Source organism: Chamaea fasciata, unplaced genomic scaffold, assembly GCF_029207755.1.
Source record: "Chamaea fasciata isolate MVZ Bird 193981 ecotype frontalis unplaced genomic scaffold, bChaFas1.0.hap1 SCAF_14, whole genome shotgun sequence".
NCBI lineage: Eukaryota > Metazoa > Chordata > Aves > Passeriformes > Sylviidae > Chamaea > Chamaea fasciata.
In genome coordinates this window covers 13,075,298-13,089,716 of record NW_027094099.1, presented here as the reverse complement: position 1 = coordinate 13,089,716, position 14,419 = coordinate 13,075,298, and the positions used below count along the sequence as shown (strand labels likewise).

At 45.7% G+C, this 14,419-nt stretch overlaps 1 protein-coding gene across 3 annotated transcripts in view; it reads right to left on the bottom strand.

Moving 5' to 3' along the window:
• Nucleotides 1-14,419, bottom strand: part of NTRK3 (neurotrophic receptor tyrosine kinase 3) — a 206,906-nt gene that overhangs the window by 126,168 nt on the left and 66,319 nt on the right. For all 3 annotated transcript variants that reach the window (XM_066196725.1, XM_066196727.1, XM_066196726.1), the window contains exons 9-11: nucleotides 11,017-11,040; nucleotides 10,154-10,224; nucleotides 8,310-8,412 (exon numbers count right to left, since the gene is read on the bottom strand). In XM_066196725.1, coding sequence (XP_066052822.1) covers nucleotides 8,310-8,412; nucleotides 10,154-10,224; nucleotides 11,017-11,040 — 198 coding nt within the window. The remainder of the gene's footprint in view (nucleotides 1-8,309; nucleotides 8,413-10,153; nucleotides 10,225-11,016; nucleotides 11,041-14,419) is intronic.

Below are 14,419 nucleotides of genomic sequence, written 5' to 3'. Positions count from 1 at the left end.
AGATCCTGCAAAACAGCTCGAGTGTGGAGCAGAGCACATTGACACTTGATGACCAGGCTGGGATGAGTTTCTGTGGATGTACTGGGCATCATTTCCAGCATGGTACCCCTCAATCACTCTGACAGCACCTGTGTCTCATACACAGAGTCCAAAGAAAGACCTGTGGCCAGTTTGAGTGACATCCTGAGTCCCTTTCCTGAAGCACAAGGCAGGTTCAGGGTAACAGACTATCCCTCTATTCTACAACATTATCTAAGGCCATGGCATAAATTGAAGACCACTGTCCCAAAGAGAAGCTGGATTATAACCCTTGCTCCTCAGACACAAAATATGAGACTCCAAGTGTGATTTATTTCTCCTGTGCACAAAATACTACCCAGCTGGTTTTGTGTACAGGCATTCTCTTCTGGTCCATTGATTTTTAATAGCATGGTTGTAGATTGAAATTAGATGCCTGAGCATCCCCCTTTCATCAACAGATGCTAAATACTGGTGGTGCTGATGGAGGTTTTTGGAACTGTCCTGGACATAGACAGGCTCTCTATTGCAGCACAAGAAATAGAACTTGGAGATGGAACAAGCCCATTAGATCATCAGATGCTCCAGTGCTCTCTACAATTTGCTTCCCCAGTGCTTTTGCCAGTCACAGCTTGAACAGCCCAGGTGACAGCTCTTATCCATTCCCTTTGGAGTTTATTCCACTGCCTCTGAATTTCTAGGCACTCCTTCAAGCACATTCATCCCAGGTTCAAAACCAAGCAGTACTTTTCTCTTTCTACTCTCCATTTGCCCTCACAGCTGCCAAAGGTTTCCCTTGCCAATCCTGCATTTACATCACAGTCACCTGTCCCTTGACAAAGTGCAAAGCTCTTCTGCTCCAGGGTTTAAGGACAGAGTGACAGATCTCTGCATCCCTGGCTAAATACCACATAAATGAACAACAATCCTACAGAAAGTCATGGGGAAAAAGAGGTGATAAACTGAACAGGGATATCCTCCCAGAGGACCATTTATCAGCATTAGCAGTAGCAAAATCTTTTTCAAACAATTACTGGACAAGTGCAGTACAGACAAACCACAACTAAAATATTAATTAAAGTCCTCTGGGTCCTCCAGCACTGCCCTGCACCTTATTAAAGCCTCATCAAAGTTGGCATTCAGTTGTCTGATCATTGGCTGCCTGCAGAGAGGCACACAGGAGTGCACAGGACACAAGGTTTGTGGAGATGGTGGGTCTTCATCAGACTAAGTCATATTGGTTAAACAAAATAGCTTATCCTGCTGCTGTATGTAGTACCTGTTCTGGAGACCAACAGAATTGTTCTGGCTCTGTGCTGTCATTGCAGCATCTTTAAATTAAGCAAAGCCAGGAGGGGACAGACAGACACCATCAGAACAAGCAGCTAACAGAGGCTGGAGCTGTGGAGGCAAGGAAAGGTCGGGCAGGAGCATCAGTGCTGTGGAGAGGAGCCCTGTGAGGATTAGCGCCTTCTGCAGGGTGGCTGCTGTGGTGACCAAGCCTGGGCAACCTCACAGCTGTGCCAAAGATGGGTGCAAGCTGTTGGATGAGGACTTGGGGCAATTCAGTTTCTCCTGGATGGCGAGTGGGTGAAGGACATCTTCCCAACCATGTGGTCCAAGGGAAGCATCCATGGCTCATTCTCATCCTCCCACTCCTACAGTTTTACACAAAGACAGAAGCCAGCACGGTGCTACAAGGAGCAGCATCCTCAATTGTTAATGCTTTGCTGGTGAAAAAGCCAACGCTCTGAGTCTGGAAAAGGGACACTTCAATTAAAAAAAATGCATTAAAAAAGAAAAAGCCAATCTCTCTTCAGCACCTCAGCTGATGCAGAATCACAGGTAAGATGAGGGCCACTCATGCAGCTTTTAACACCACAACATGAGAAGTGTTTGTGAAAGTCCATGAGGAGACCCTGCTGATGCTGAGCTGCCCTGGGCAAACACCAGCTCTGCCATGGGGCTCCCTCAGGGCCAGTGGTGCCCTCAGGGCTGAGCACCCAGCCAGGGACTGGAGCAAACACGGACACCCCGAGTGAGGGAGGTCCTGCACAGGGAGGAAAAGCCTGCAGGAATATTGTGTGAAGCAGCCTTGGGGCTTCTTGGGTCACCTGGACACCACTGATCTGTCGGGTTTGGGTTTTTTTCCTGCTTTCAGCAATGGCCTAAAAAAGACACCTGGCTTTTGTAAAAGCAACTGAAATAAATAATGGCTGGTCAGTGCACTTTACATTTCCTTTATAAATAACCTATTCATACTTCTGGGAGTGGGAAAATATTTTATTTCTAGATCTAAATAAATCCTGACCTTTTGCTAACCGTTTCTCCTGCAGGGTCATTTCATGCACCTGTCCAGGCAAGGTGGCCCCCTGCTCCTTCAGACAGCACTATGGAAATGTGTGACCTTCCAAGTCTTCACCAGACCAACACCACCTGGGACTGAGGGACAAGGGATGTGAGCATTTAACTGCTGAAGCGACAGTGGGTCAGCCTTTGCAAAGAGGAGAAGCAGATGCCTGTCACAGTCACAGCAGCTCAGGGGACAGGTGGGATCTCTCAAAGGTTTGCCAAGGAACCCAGGGCTTCATAGCAGCTGTCCCTTGCTGCCACCACACCAGTTACAGACTGCATGGCACAGCAGAGGGTGAGACACTTGCCACAGAACCATTAAAGCTGGAAAAGATCTCCAAGATCATTACGTTCAACCATTAACATAACACTTTAGTTCTACCACTATACATGTCCCTAAGTGCCACATCCACATGTTTTTTTAATGCTTCCAGGGACAGTGATTTCACCCCTTCCTTGAGCAGCGAGTTCCAATGCACGGCCACCCTGTCAGTGAAGAATTTTTTCCTAATATCCAATCTCAACCTCCCATGGTGCAACTTGAGACCTTGTCCTCTTGACCTGTTGCTTGTTACCTGAGGGAAGAGACTGACACTGACCCCCACCTGCCTACAAGTTATTTTCAGGTAGTCATAGAGTGCAATATTCAGCAGCTCAAAGAGCTTTATGCTTTATCACCTTGAAGGCATTAAGTAAATAAATGTAAAAATAGCACAGCTTGCACTTCAGTGGAGTATAAACAGGTATTTATAGAAGGAAGCCCCAGTGAAACCACATGCCCTTTCAGTCCACTTCCCAGACAAATAAACCCCAGTAATATTGAGGAGTAGAAGTCCATCAAGGGTATTTGCATGCAAACTGAAGGACAGCAGAAAGGAGAACCCCTGAATTCCACCTGCCCCATGCAGCCACTCTGCTCGGATGTTTCACGGGGCTCAGCCCTTCAGGGCTCTGTACATCTCACACCCAGCTCAAAGAACACAGCAGCAATGGGTTCCCATTTCCAGTCCATTGCTCTGGAGAGCCATACATCCCCAAATCCCTGTAATTAGCCGTGGCTGCTGATGTATGGCTGCTTCTTTCCTGTAGCTGTTCCAGATTGATAGTACTTTGCTCTTTCTTCCTGCTCCCACTGCATGGCAGGCTCCCAGGAGGAAAGAATGAAAGGACCCTGATCACAGATTCCTCTTGAGCAGCTAACCCTTCATGTGCAGGCTCTCCAAGCTGCAGAGGGTTTGTCCATGTCTATGGACAAATAATCAGCAGGAGGGAAATAAAATCAGTGTATGATTATAGCCAGGCTTGGCCAAGGCAACATGGGAGAGAATTAAGCCTCATCTGAAGGGCAGGTCATAGCTCTGAGATAGATATATATATTTATATATATACCCCCCTTTGAAGCCGCAGCAATAATTATATAATGAAAGAAAAAAAAAAAAGAGAACTAAAAAAAGAAATTAAAATCCCAAATCAACAAAAGCAAAAAGCCAGGCAACCAAGATATCTTGCAGTAGCTGCTCCTCCTGAATTAGAACTCTGGAATTGTTCTGCAATCAACTCAGCGGACAGTAACCATCTGTTTATGGAAAAAAATGTTAATGGCCCCCAATCATAATCAAATAGGCAACTGCTTTAAGTACCTTTTAACTAACACTAAATTACAATGGAACAGCTCTGCAAGTATTTCTGACATCCACATGCACATCAGCAGTGCCAGCACTTTGATCAGGGCTATTAGAGCAAATATCAAATAAACTGATAGCGATGGGATTCCTCAAACATTACAGAAAGTGTGGGCAGTGTTTGTTTACTGTTCTTTCGGTTCTCCCCCACCTTCTTGCTGTTTCTGCTTATTCAGAAAGAAAACACATATATGCATGTGCACACCACCCACCACAGCAGACCCCATGAAAGCCTGATCCCTGAGTTTTTCTGTCCAAGGCTGAGCTTCCATATGAATTCTCCAATGCCCAGCAAGGCTTGAGGCATTTTTACCAGCAAGACATCACCTGAGTTGTCATTCTCTTAAGTTCTCTTAGTTCCACGATCCCTGTAAAGGCCTCTAAGTCCTTTTCCCTCTCTTCTGGGTGGAACTGGCCAGCACATGCAGAAGCTGCAGCACAGAAAGGGGAAATCCAGGCAGGCAGAGCTGTGCACACACACTTGTGTGGATGCAGAGAGGTAGCACTATCACACGCCTTATTTCTTCAGGAAATCAGATCAAAAACCAATCGACTCTTTGCCAGCTGTAACCAAGTCTGAACCATTAGCTGGCACTGGCTCCACTCGAGGAAGAAAACCTTGTTTGGACAATGGAAGGAGTTTTTAATCTCAGAGCCTGGAAAACAATTAATCTTAGCAAATCTGCAAGTGCTCTTGTCTCTAGATTTTCTCAAGCACCTTTCTCTGCATATCTCAGCTAACTGCATTTGTTTTTATTGAAGTTGTGCAGCACCAGGAATACATCACAGATACGCATGAGCACACGTCCTTCATCCCGAGGCACTTGCAAATGGAACAGAAAACAAGTAAAAGGGGAATATATTTCAGTCCATCAACCTAAGTATTTACAGTCTCCATCACTGTGCCATCCAAATATTTTGTATGCCCCAGATCTTTTCTGTGCCATTATTATTCTTTCATGAAATTTAATTTTTCTTAGTCCTGGGACTTGCATGTGTCTTTTTTATTATACTAAAAAATTTCATTTCCTGTCATCTGCTGAGATTAAACTTGGATCGGAAGACGCTGTTTACAAGAGTTGCAGTGACAAGCCTGACCCCAGGAGGTGAGGTGTAAAGCCCTCCACCTCGGGTGGGCAGTCAGGGAATGTGGGACAGTGGCCCCAGAGTTGGAGCAAGTAGTGACAGAGCAGGATATTGGGCTCCTTATTCCCATGTGGTCTATCCCATCCAAAGAAACCACCCCCTTGGGACACAGAGTAAACCAAAGGACTTCAAACTTCAATTTCTTGCTTGGTAAGACCCTTTTCTTTTCCCCACACTAATACAAGGCTTTAAAAAGCATCCCAGCCCCCCCTCTGCATACAACACCCTTCAGCAAGTGTCTGCACTTCTGCAACTACACCGAGTCTCACTTTTAACATTCACTTTTCCCAGTGGTTTTCCCTCAACTGCCTCCTTGTCGCTCATGCAACACCGCTTTTCACAAAAAAAAAAAAAAAAAAAAAAAAAAAAAAAAAAAAAAAAGGTGCTTTGTTTGCCATTTCCCTGCCGCCTCCACCACCCCCGCTCCAGCGACCTCCGGGCTCCCCCCGGCTGCCCCAGCCCACCCCCGTTCCCTCCCAGCTCCAGCAGCCAAAGCCGATCGGCGGCCAGAAAGGGGATCCGATCTCCGCCGGTCCGTGTTAATGAATGCCCTCTCCGGAGGGGAAGGCGAGAGGGATGGCCGGGAGCCAGGCTAGGCCGGCTCAGCCCAGGAGCTCAGCGCGTCAGAGCCGCTCTCAAAGGAGCTTTTGTTGGTGCCAGGCGGAGGCACGCTTGGCTCCGCGGGCTTTCCCACCGCTCCGCTGCTCCTGCATCAGTCACCGGGGCTGACTCTGCCAGGACTGAGCTGCGCTGCTCCTAGGGTGTGCTACCAGCCAGAGGAAAACAAAGGTGGACAGACCGTCCCCTCGGAGTGCTCTCCCAGCACACGTCCCTCAAGTCACAATGACTTTCTTTCCAAAGGCAGCTGGGATGTTGGACACTTGGCAGCCTGGTGGGCAATGCAGCAAGCTGGCCCAGGGAGCCTTCCAAACCCAATGTGACATCCAACTCTGTCAGTCCACGTTCACCTCTCTCTAGGAAATAAACCATCTGCTCAACACTAGGAGAAGCAGAAGGAAAAAGATGTACTCAGAAAGACTCATGAGGTGCTTTAGGTAACATGTCCAACATGAGCACACAATGTTCTGCATCTGACAAAATCAACAGGAAAAACCTGCTCCTGCAGGCCTGCCAAGCTGGGATTTCAACAACAAGTGGCAATATATCAGCTGGCAACAAATAGCTCCTTAATCAGGGATGCACTTGCCCAAAAAGACTCATGGTTTGGATTTTTTTTTATTCCTTAGTAAATTGTAATACACTGGGTGCCATAAAAGATGCCTCCTGCCCAAGAGTTAACTGAGCAGAGCAGAACTTGTGCAATGTGAGTAGGCTATGGTGGTGCCTATGACAATTGTGAATTAATAATCTCCATGATTTTGAAGATGTATTTGTCTTCTGTCAACTCCATTTCTCCAAGTAAATCCAATAAAAATTGTAGAAACTTTGCAGGGTTGTGGTTTCATATCAGAATTGGAAGAAACATGGCATGATGGGGAGGCAAGCAGACTTTTCCAGCAAAACAATTTTCCTCTGTTAAACTCCACACACAAGGGCCCATCATGGCACCCGTCTGGTTTCTGGGAATGCAGAATATCCACTGACATACTTATCCAAACACCTCTAAACACGTACACACATCTGTTCATCAAGACTTGTTACTCACATTAGGCTCACTTCACTCCTCTTTGATTCTTCCACTAGAGTCAGATGTTACTTTTCCTTTTCATATTTGTATCTCAAAGCTCCATCAGTGGCACATGCCCAAGCATTTCCAAAGTGTTCTGACAAATCCCTCCAGAAAGCACATAACATCATCCCAGTTTTCCAGATGGGGAAATTAGAGCAAAGACAGAGGTTAAGACAGCTAATTGCCTATGGCCACTAAGTGAGTCATTAGAAGAGCTGGGAATTGATCCCAGGAACCATGTCTTCCATTCCTCTACTCCACCCACCAGTCAGTACACTCCACCAGATGGTTCTTATCATTGGACATATGGACTTAGCATTCCTAAGCTGGTGTAGAGGATTCACTATTTAATTAAATGTCCTGTCTTCTATCTCCATAGGATACATAGGAGAAACTCCAGCCAGAATCCCATCTGGACCCACTCAGGAAATATCTACGTGAAGAAAACAAAGCCCTAGGCAAGTGCAGGGAACATTCCCAAACCTATCAGCCTGCCCTGTAGCATAGACCACAGCAAGGCCAGGAAACAGGCAGCGACTTGGGAGCCTTGGGAGAAACTCGTGTTTGTCAAAGCCTGGCTTCAAACAGTGCATGCATGAGCCACCAGTTAGCTGGGAACTGCTTTGTCATGTGAAGGCTTCCTTCAGCCTTCACCGGGCACCACCAACGCTGCCCAGCTGGAGATACCAGCAGAGTCACAAAAAGCAGATGGCACAGCATCATCTACTTCTGGCATTGGCTCTGTCACATCACAGAGCTGGTGTCAGTAGGACAGAGACCAGTTCTGCCAGGCAAACATCAAACGCCTTCTCACTTCCCAGTCACTATCAGTGACACTTGAAATAAATTTCTGAAGTCATTATTCATGACACAGTGGAGGAAACCTTTCATCAGAGAGTCATCAGAAAGAGACCTTCCACACCACTGCCTTCCCAGTAAGGGCATAAAGTGACAGCAGCATCTCAGTCCCCACTCACAGAAAGACACAGAGTGGCTGCACCTGCCCTCCCAGCAGAACTCAAACCAGCTTCACATCCTTCTGTCCCTGCTGCACACCCTGTGCTCTGCAGCCAGTGCAGGGGAAGCCTCTGCACCACCAAGTCCATAAAACGGATTTCACCCAAGATTGTGCTGTCCTGAACACTATGCAGAGCTGGAGGGAGCAGGCTCAAATCTCTCCTGGACAACCTGCAGATGCAGTTATGTGCTCATGAGGAACACACATCCACACTTCTGCCCACACAGGCGAGAACCACCAGCCCACTTGTCTCCATTACTCTCTCAACAAACAGAAGAGGACTGCATTCCCTTGAGAAGGCTTTGCTTTGTAGGAATAAAGCCACAACACCTTTCCAGCTGTGCTACAAGAGCCGGGCAATCCTGGCAGGTGCCTCCTGCTAGGGCAAAGCGACTGCACCTACCTTTCATCCCAAACTTGGACCGCCGGCCATACTTGTTGATCATAATAAAGAGGACGACCAAGAGGACACAAGCAAAAGCTGCCAGCCCAACCGCTATGGAAACCTGGAAGGAAAAAGCCTTAGAGTCAACACAGAGGATTTTAGGAGCCTAGATCACAAATACAGCACCTCCTTGCCCAGGTAACCTTTCTATAGGCTCACACCATCTGCTGCAGCCCTGTGGATATCAGTTATGGAGCAGAACACAAGCTAAAGCAGCAGGCCCTGGCACAGCTTGGAGGCATTACAGGCTTTTTGCAGGACTGGGAGGTCTGGGATCTTTCCATCAGTGATGCTGTTCTGTCACCAGTTTTCCCCAGCCTCTCACTCCATATATCTGCAGGGAAAAAAAGACCTCTGCTCCAATGCCTGGGCTCTCCCTTCTCTGCATCACATCCCAAGCCTCCACTTCTGACATCAACTCTTTGCCATGGCATTACAACACTAAAGCTATTCAAAGCTCAGCTGGGAAGCACAATTCTGCCTCCATCCAAACATCCCTCAGGACAGAGTGAGGGAAAATAACACAACACAAAGAGAAAACAGAAGAAATTAAGTAGAACTAAGGAGTTTTTCCCCCTTAAAATAACTGAGTTTTTCAAAAGCCTCTAACAGTTCCCTATTTATTGTAATTTTACTAGTAAATATTTATACTGCAACAATGTCCAAGTCCTTCACCGGAACTGTGGTTCCACTGTGGCAGTGTACAAGCAGGGAAAGAAAACCTCCTTGCCCTAAAGGGTTTACAATCCCAGGCTTATTTTAATATTTATGAATATTTATTCCTTCAAGTCTTTGCTCGAAATATTTTTATTGCATTGATGTAAACAACGATTTCTCTGGCATGTGTCCAATTGTTCTGTATTAGGTCTTGTGATGCATTTAAACTTTGCTTCCTTTTACAAAACTATATTCTGCTATAATAGAAAATACATCATTTAACCAGGAAGAAGTAATTTAATTTTGCAATCCTTTTCCCTGCTCTTGGTACATTTGTTATGATATTTTTAAATTTTTATTTTACCACACTCTATTTTCATCCCCAGCTTGTTTTCTGTGCTTTATATTTAATAATCAGTGAGCATTATTACTCCAGCCTCACTATTCAAAGCTTCCACTTCTGTTAAAGGAAGTTTTCTGTTAGATGAGAACTGAAACCAGGATGGACTGAGTTTTGCTTATTCTGTTGATACCTCAGAAATTCCAGTATCTTAAAACTTTCACAGAATTAGAGCAATTGCGTAAGATGCTAATTTTTTTCTTCTAATACTTATGCACTTTTTTTTTTCTTTTTCCTAGCAGCATTCTGCAGAAGAAAGACAATGCTGAGATCTGATAAGCCCTAGACTTACATTCTTTTTTCATTTTAGGTATGTCCTGCACAGCAAGAGAGAGGGCAAACAGACATTGACAGAACTGAACCAAACTAAACCCAGGTCCCTCACCAGGCTAAGCTTAACAGATCAATAACAGTCCAAAACACACAACTGCCTGTTTGTTTGTTCTCTGAGTGATACTTTTTTAGAGTGAGAATTCCTGACCCCTCCAGCAGAGACTTCACAGGATGCCTTGTTTTCAAAGAGTTCCCTGGTTCCACACTGCAGACCCAAGAGGATCAGATGGTTTGTATCAGTATTTTACCTCCCTGACGCAAGCCACAAAATCCTTCTGATTGCTGTCTTGATTCATAAATGAAGAGATTTTCCTTGCAAATATCTCAAAACAGCAGAAAAATACAAATACTGAGTCATCAATTACCAGGGATGAATGCAAAGCAGTTCTGTAGAGAAGAGACCAGGACTCACCCCAAAAGTGTCCTCCTCTGGTTTGTGGGTCACAGTGATCGGTGGGGTGGGACTCACTTCATAATCACCGACTGAAACCAAAACACCAAAGACACAAAATTCAGTGTGGCTCCCACGGGACTCCTAAGACCAGCACATTCCAACAGCAGTGCCTGGTCTAACAAGATTCAGTTCATCCCTAAAAGAAGCTGCAACTTTCTGTTTCGTAAGGCACCATCAGAGAGTTCCCTGTGCACATCAGCAGAGAAAACACAGACCCGCACTATGCTGATGTTGTTCCAGCCTCACAAATGAGAAACTTTTGGGTTCCTGGTGTCCTGGAATAGGTTCCCACCACCCTTGAGCCCTCTTCCTAGTTTTCAGGAATCTGCAGAGCTAAGTGGAGTTAAAACACAACTGATTCCAGCAAAACTTGATCTGAAGAAACAGTAAATCAAATACTTTTTGTGGTGTGTAGTATATGATGTGTTTTGCGGGGCAGAGGGAAGAATTTGTTGAAGAAACACTACAGAATTGAGTCCTGCTTCTCATCCCAGGCCACACCAGAGAGATGTTGTTGTTGAGGACAGCCCAGCCTGCATGAAAAATCCCTTTTGCTTCACCACAACCAAGCATCATTTCCTTTGTAGGACCTTCTTTGGGAAACCACTAGAGGCTGGTGAACATCTCCTGGTCTCCTTAGATTACCGAGCTGGTCACAAGCTGCCCAACAATCTTGTTCATGCACAGGGAAGCCAAGGCTTTGTGCAATCTCCACCAACCTGCTTCTGGCTTCCTCATTTTTGTTCTGTAATTCACAGAGGGGAAGGGGGAACCACATAGACAAACCAGCCACAGTATTCAAAAGGCAAGGAGACACTTACTTGAGACAAAGTTGTCCGTACTCTCTGTGGAAAGGACAAAGAGAGAAGCAACACAGTTAGCAGCACAGCAAAGGGAGAAGGGTCTCCTTCCCCACCCACCTCAGACATACTCCACCACCCCAAAGAGCCCAGGAAACCAACTTTTCACATTTTTTCCTCTTGGGCAGCTGTTCTTGGAAACTGCAGCGTATGTGCCAGCAGGACATGCTGGAGGTCAGGATGGAGAGCCTTGGGCTGAAAGAGGAGGGGAGGGATACTGCTGTGAGGCCAAAATGGAGAACAAGTAGCGCTCTGAATGATTGGTAAACAACCCTGCTTCCAGCAGGTGAGCAAAGCTCAACAGACACACAGGGCTCAGCAGGATGGAGGTGGAGGGGGCAGAAATAGTTTTGTCCTTGCATGGCAGTGTGCACCCACAGATAAAATCCTTCAAGGATGAGGACCAACTCCCACGGAGGAGAGCCCAGCTTGAGGATGGGAGTTCAAGGAGACCTCCTCTGACGTGCTTTTCATGAGCCACTCAGAACAGATGATATCTTCTGAGCTGGACACGGAGGCTGTGGCTGTCCAAGAGCTGCCCCTTGCCCGAGACAAGCCCAGCAGGCCCTGCTGTCAGCAGGCTGACTGCTCCAGTCTATTCAGCAAAGCTTCTCCAGCTCCGGAGGTGGCGAGGCCCCAGACAGTGGGGCCTAAAGCCCTCAGTGACACTCAGTTTACACTGAGTGAGAATCACGTCAGCTTCCAATTCACTCGCCCGTGTAAGAAACTGAGGCCAGTATTAACTTGAGGTTACACAGCTTTGCTGGCAGAGGGCTCCTGGAAGGATGCTGAAATGCTCACACAGGAACATGGGTGAGATTTGTAAGGGGAGTGTAAAACAAACCCCAGGTGACAAACACAGCCTTCCAAACCGGGGGAAAAACCTGAACAAATATTTTTGTTTTAAGTCAAGCAGATGAGTAATCCACCTTGGCTTTTTCTAGCAAGAGGGGGGGGAAATATAGAAAAAAAAAAATATTTTATTTGGAGTCTTTTTTCTCGATTAAGGCAGAGTCTAGTCATAAAATTCTTGCTGCTTCTACATTTTCCCCTTTCTATTTTTCTCTGCTGGACTAAGCAAATTCAACAGAAATGCATATAAAGGTTGTTGTTTTGTTTTTTTTTTTCCCATTAAACCCTCTTTTAGCAAGCATTAAAAAATAGCTAAAAAATTTCAGCTAACTTGAGTTCTGTGAGAAGTTCCCAGAGAACTGAACATTCATCACAGCTACATTAACCTTTGTGGATTAAACAAGGAGTCGGTAGCCTGTGGCAGACATACCAATGACAACATGCAATGAGATTTTTACAGGAAATGTCACAAATCTGTCCCGGGAGCCACTGCCCTGCAGCATCAGAGAGAAGGCAGATATGTCATGGAGCTCACATGTCCCAGATCCCAGCTTCTAACAGCACCTCGCTCCTCTCAGCCTGGAAAGCAGAGTGTGGCCTTTTACCAGTGAGAGGTTTTTGACCAGGGAGTTCTAAAATACATGGTCATAGGTCCTTTTCTATGCTGACAGAAAGTCTTCCAGGCACTGTGCTTTTGTTAATTAATTAAGACTAATAATCTCACCCTGGGTAGTGACAGCAAAGCCCTTGTATGTGTGAATTGCTGATCAACAAGGGGCTTGAATCAGCTACACTGGGGAACCTTCAATGTGTGGCATTTTCTGAAGGAATCTACCTTCAAATGGGAAATTATAAACGTCAGCTGCAGTGAATGTATATGTCAGCTGTGGTAGTGGATGAAGCAACAAGCTTCAAGGAAAGTAAATTACATCCTGCATTGGGCTGACAGGGTCTGCCAGGGAGAGGAATGGCTTGGGACTGTGGATCAGAAGAAATAAAGGAAATGGGTCAGCTCCTGCTGAGAGATGGTTCAGGGTCAGTAAGCACCCCACACGAACAGCACATGAGGTGTGGGTGGAGCTGCATTCACAAGGGCAAGATTTTTACATATATTCACAGAACCCCATTCTCCCAGAGCCTCTAACACAAGATGCTCTTCAAACATCAGTGTGCTTTTCCACACAACAGCATGGCTCAGATCCCTCTCCAAAATCAGCTCTCCAGCGCAGCGTATCTGCCTCCCTTTCCTGCAGGTCCAACACCTACTTAGGAGCTGTCCCCATTTCACAGGTGGGGAAATTGAGCCACAAAGGTGGGACCTGACAGAGCTGAGACTGCAAACCTGTGCACCTCTCCTCACCCACCTACATGTGATAAACTCTTCTGCCCTGACAGAAGGAAACATAAATAGGTCAGATAGTCAAACAAGGCAGCATCCTTGAAGTCAGAATACAAATTTTCCACTCCCATCCATATCAGCTCATTTGTTCAATTGTCAGATCTTCAAGGCAGAGATTTGGGTTTGCATTTATGATATTTGACCTGCGGGAAAACTCTGTGTACATATATGGTGTGATATAAATAATAAATGAGAGTACCGTTGGTATTTTGCTATATTTAGCAAACGGCCTATTTTGCTGGATTTTCTTGGGCTGCAGGGGCCAATTTAGAGCTGCCACTTTCTCATGGCATCATTCCTGAAGGCAGCACAGATCTTAACTCCATGATGGCCAGTGTGGTGTTGCGCTGTCAGGGAAGAGACCAAGATGCTCCTATACAGCAGACAGGCCACCACAAAAGTCTCTACAGTGCTTCCCAGAGATGGATCTTCATGTCCTCAAAAGCTTTTTTTTCTTTTTTTTTTTTTGCACTTAGGCTGTGAATCACCAGGGAGTACAAGAGGGAATTCCAAGCAATCAGTTAAGAAATCCCGGCAAACTGATGCAAAGTGACTAATTGAGCTGTCGCATCTTTTGTAGCCCTGTCATCCTGGAATTGCACATATTGCATTCAGAAAGAAAACAATCCTGACGCCGCTGCATCCAGCTTTAATCATTTCACAAATGCAAGGCAGAAGTGAAAAAAAAAACCAAAACCAAAAAAACACAAAGGGGCAGGCTGCATCACTTCAAAGGCTTTTCCTTTCTATAGCTTATGACTACCACACAGCAGAACACTTTCTCTCTAAAAAATTCAGCAACCTCTTTGGGGCACCCAAAAGGAGATCCAAAACAATTGGCTAAAACTTACATCCTATATCCTATTGAAATTCCTAAAGATCTTTAAAATAAATAAATAAATAAATAAATACACTGCAGAATAGGCTATAAAATAAAATTATCTAAAGCAGTTAGAGCCTGTCCCAACATTAAAGAGTTCATATGACATCAAAGTACACTTGTGTACGAAAAATCATACTGATCAGAAGAGGCTGCCAGGGGTCACCTCTTCCAATGTGATGTTCAGACAAAGCCAACGTGGGTTGTCAAGGCCTTGTTGGGGTGCAAGGACT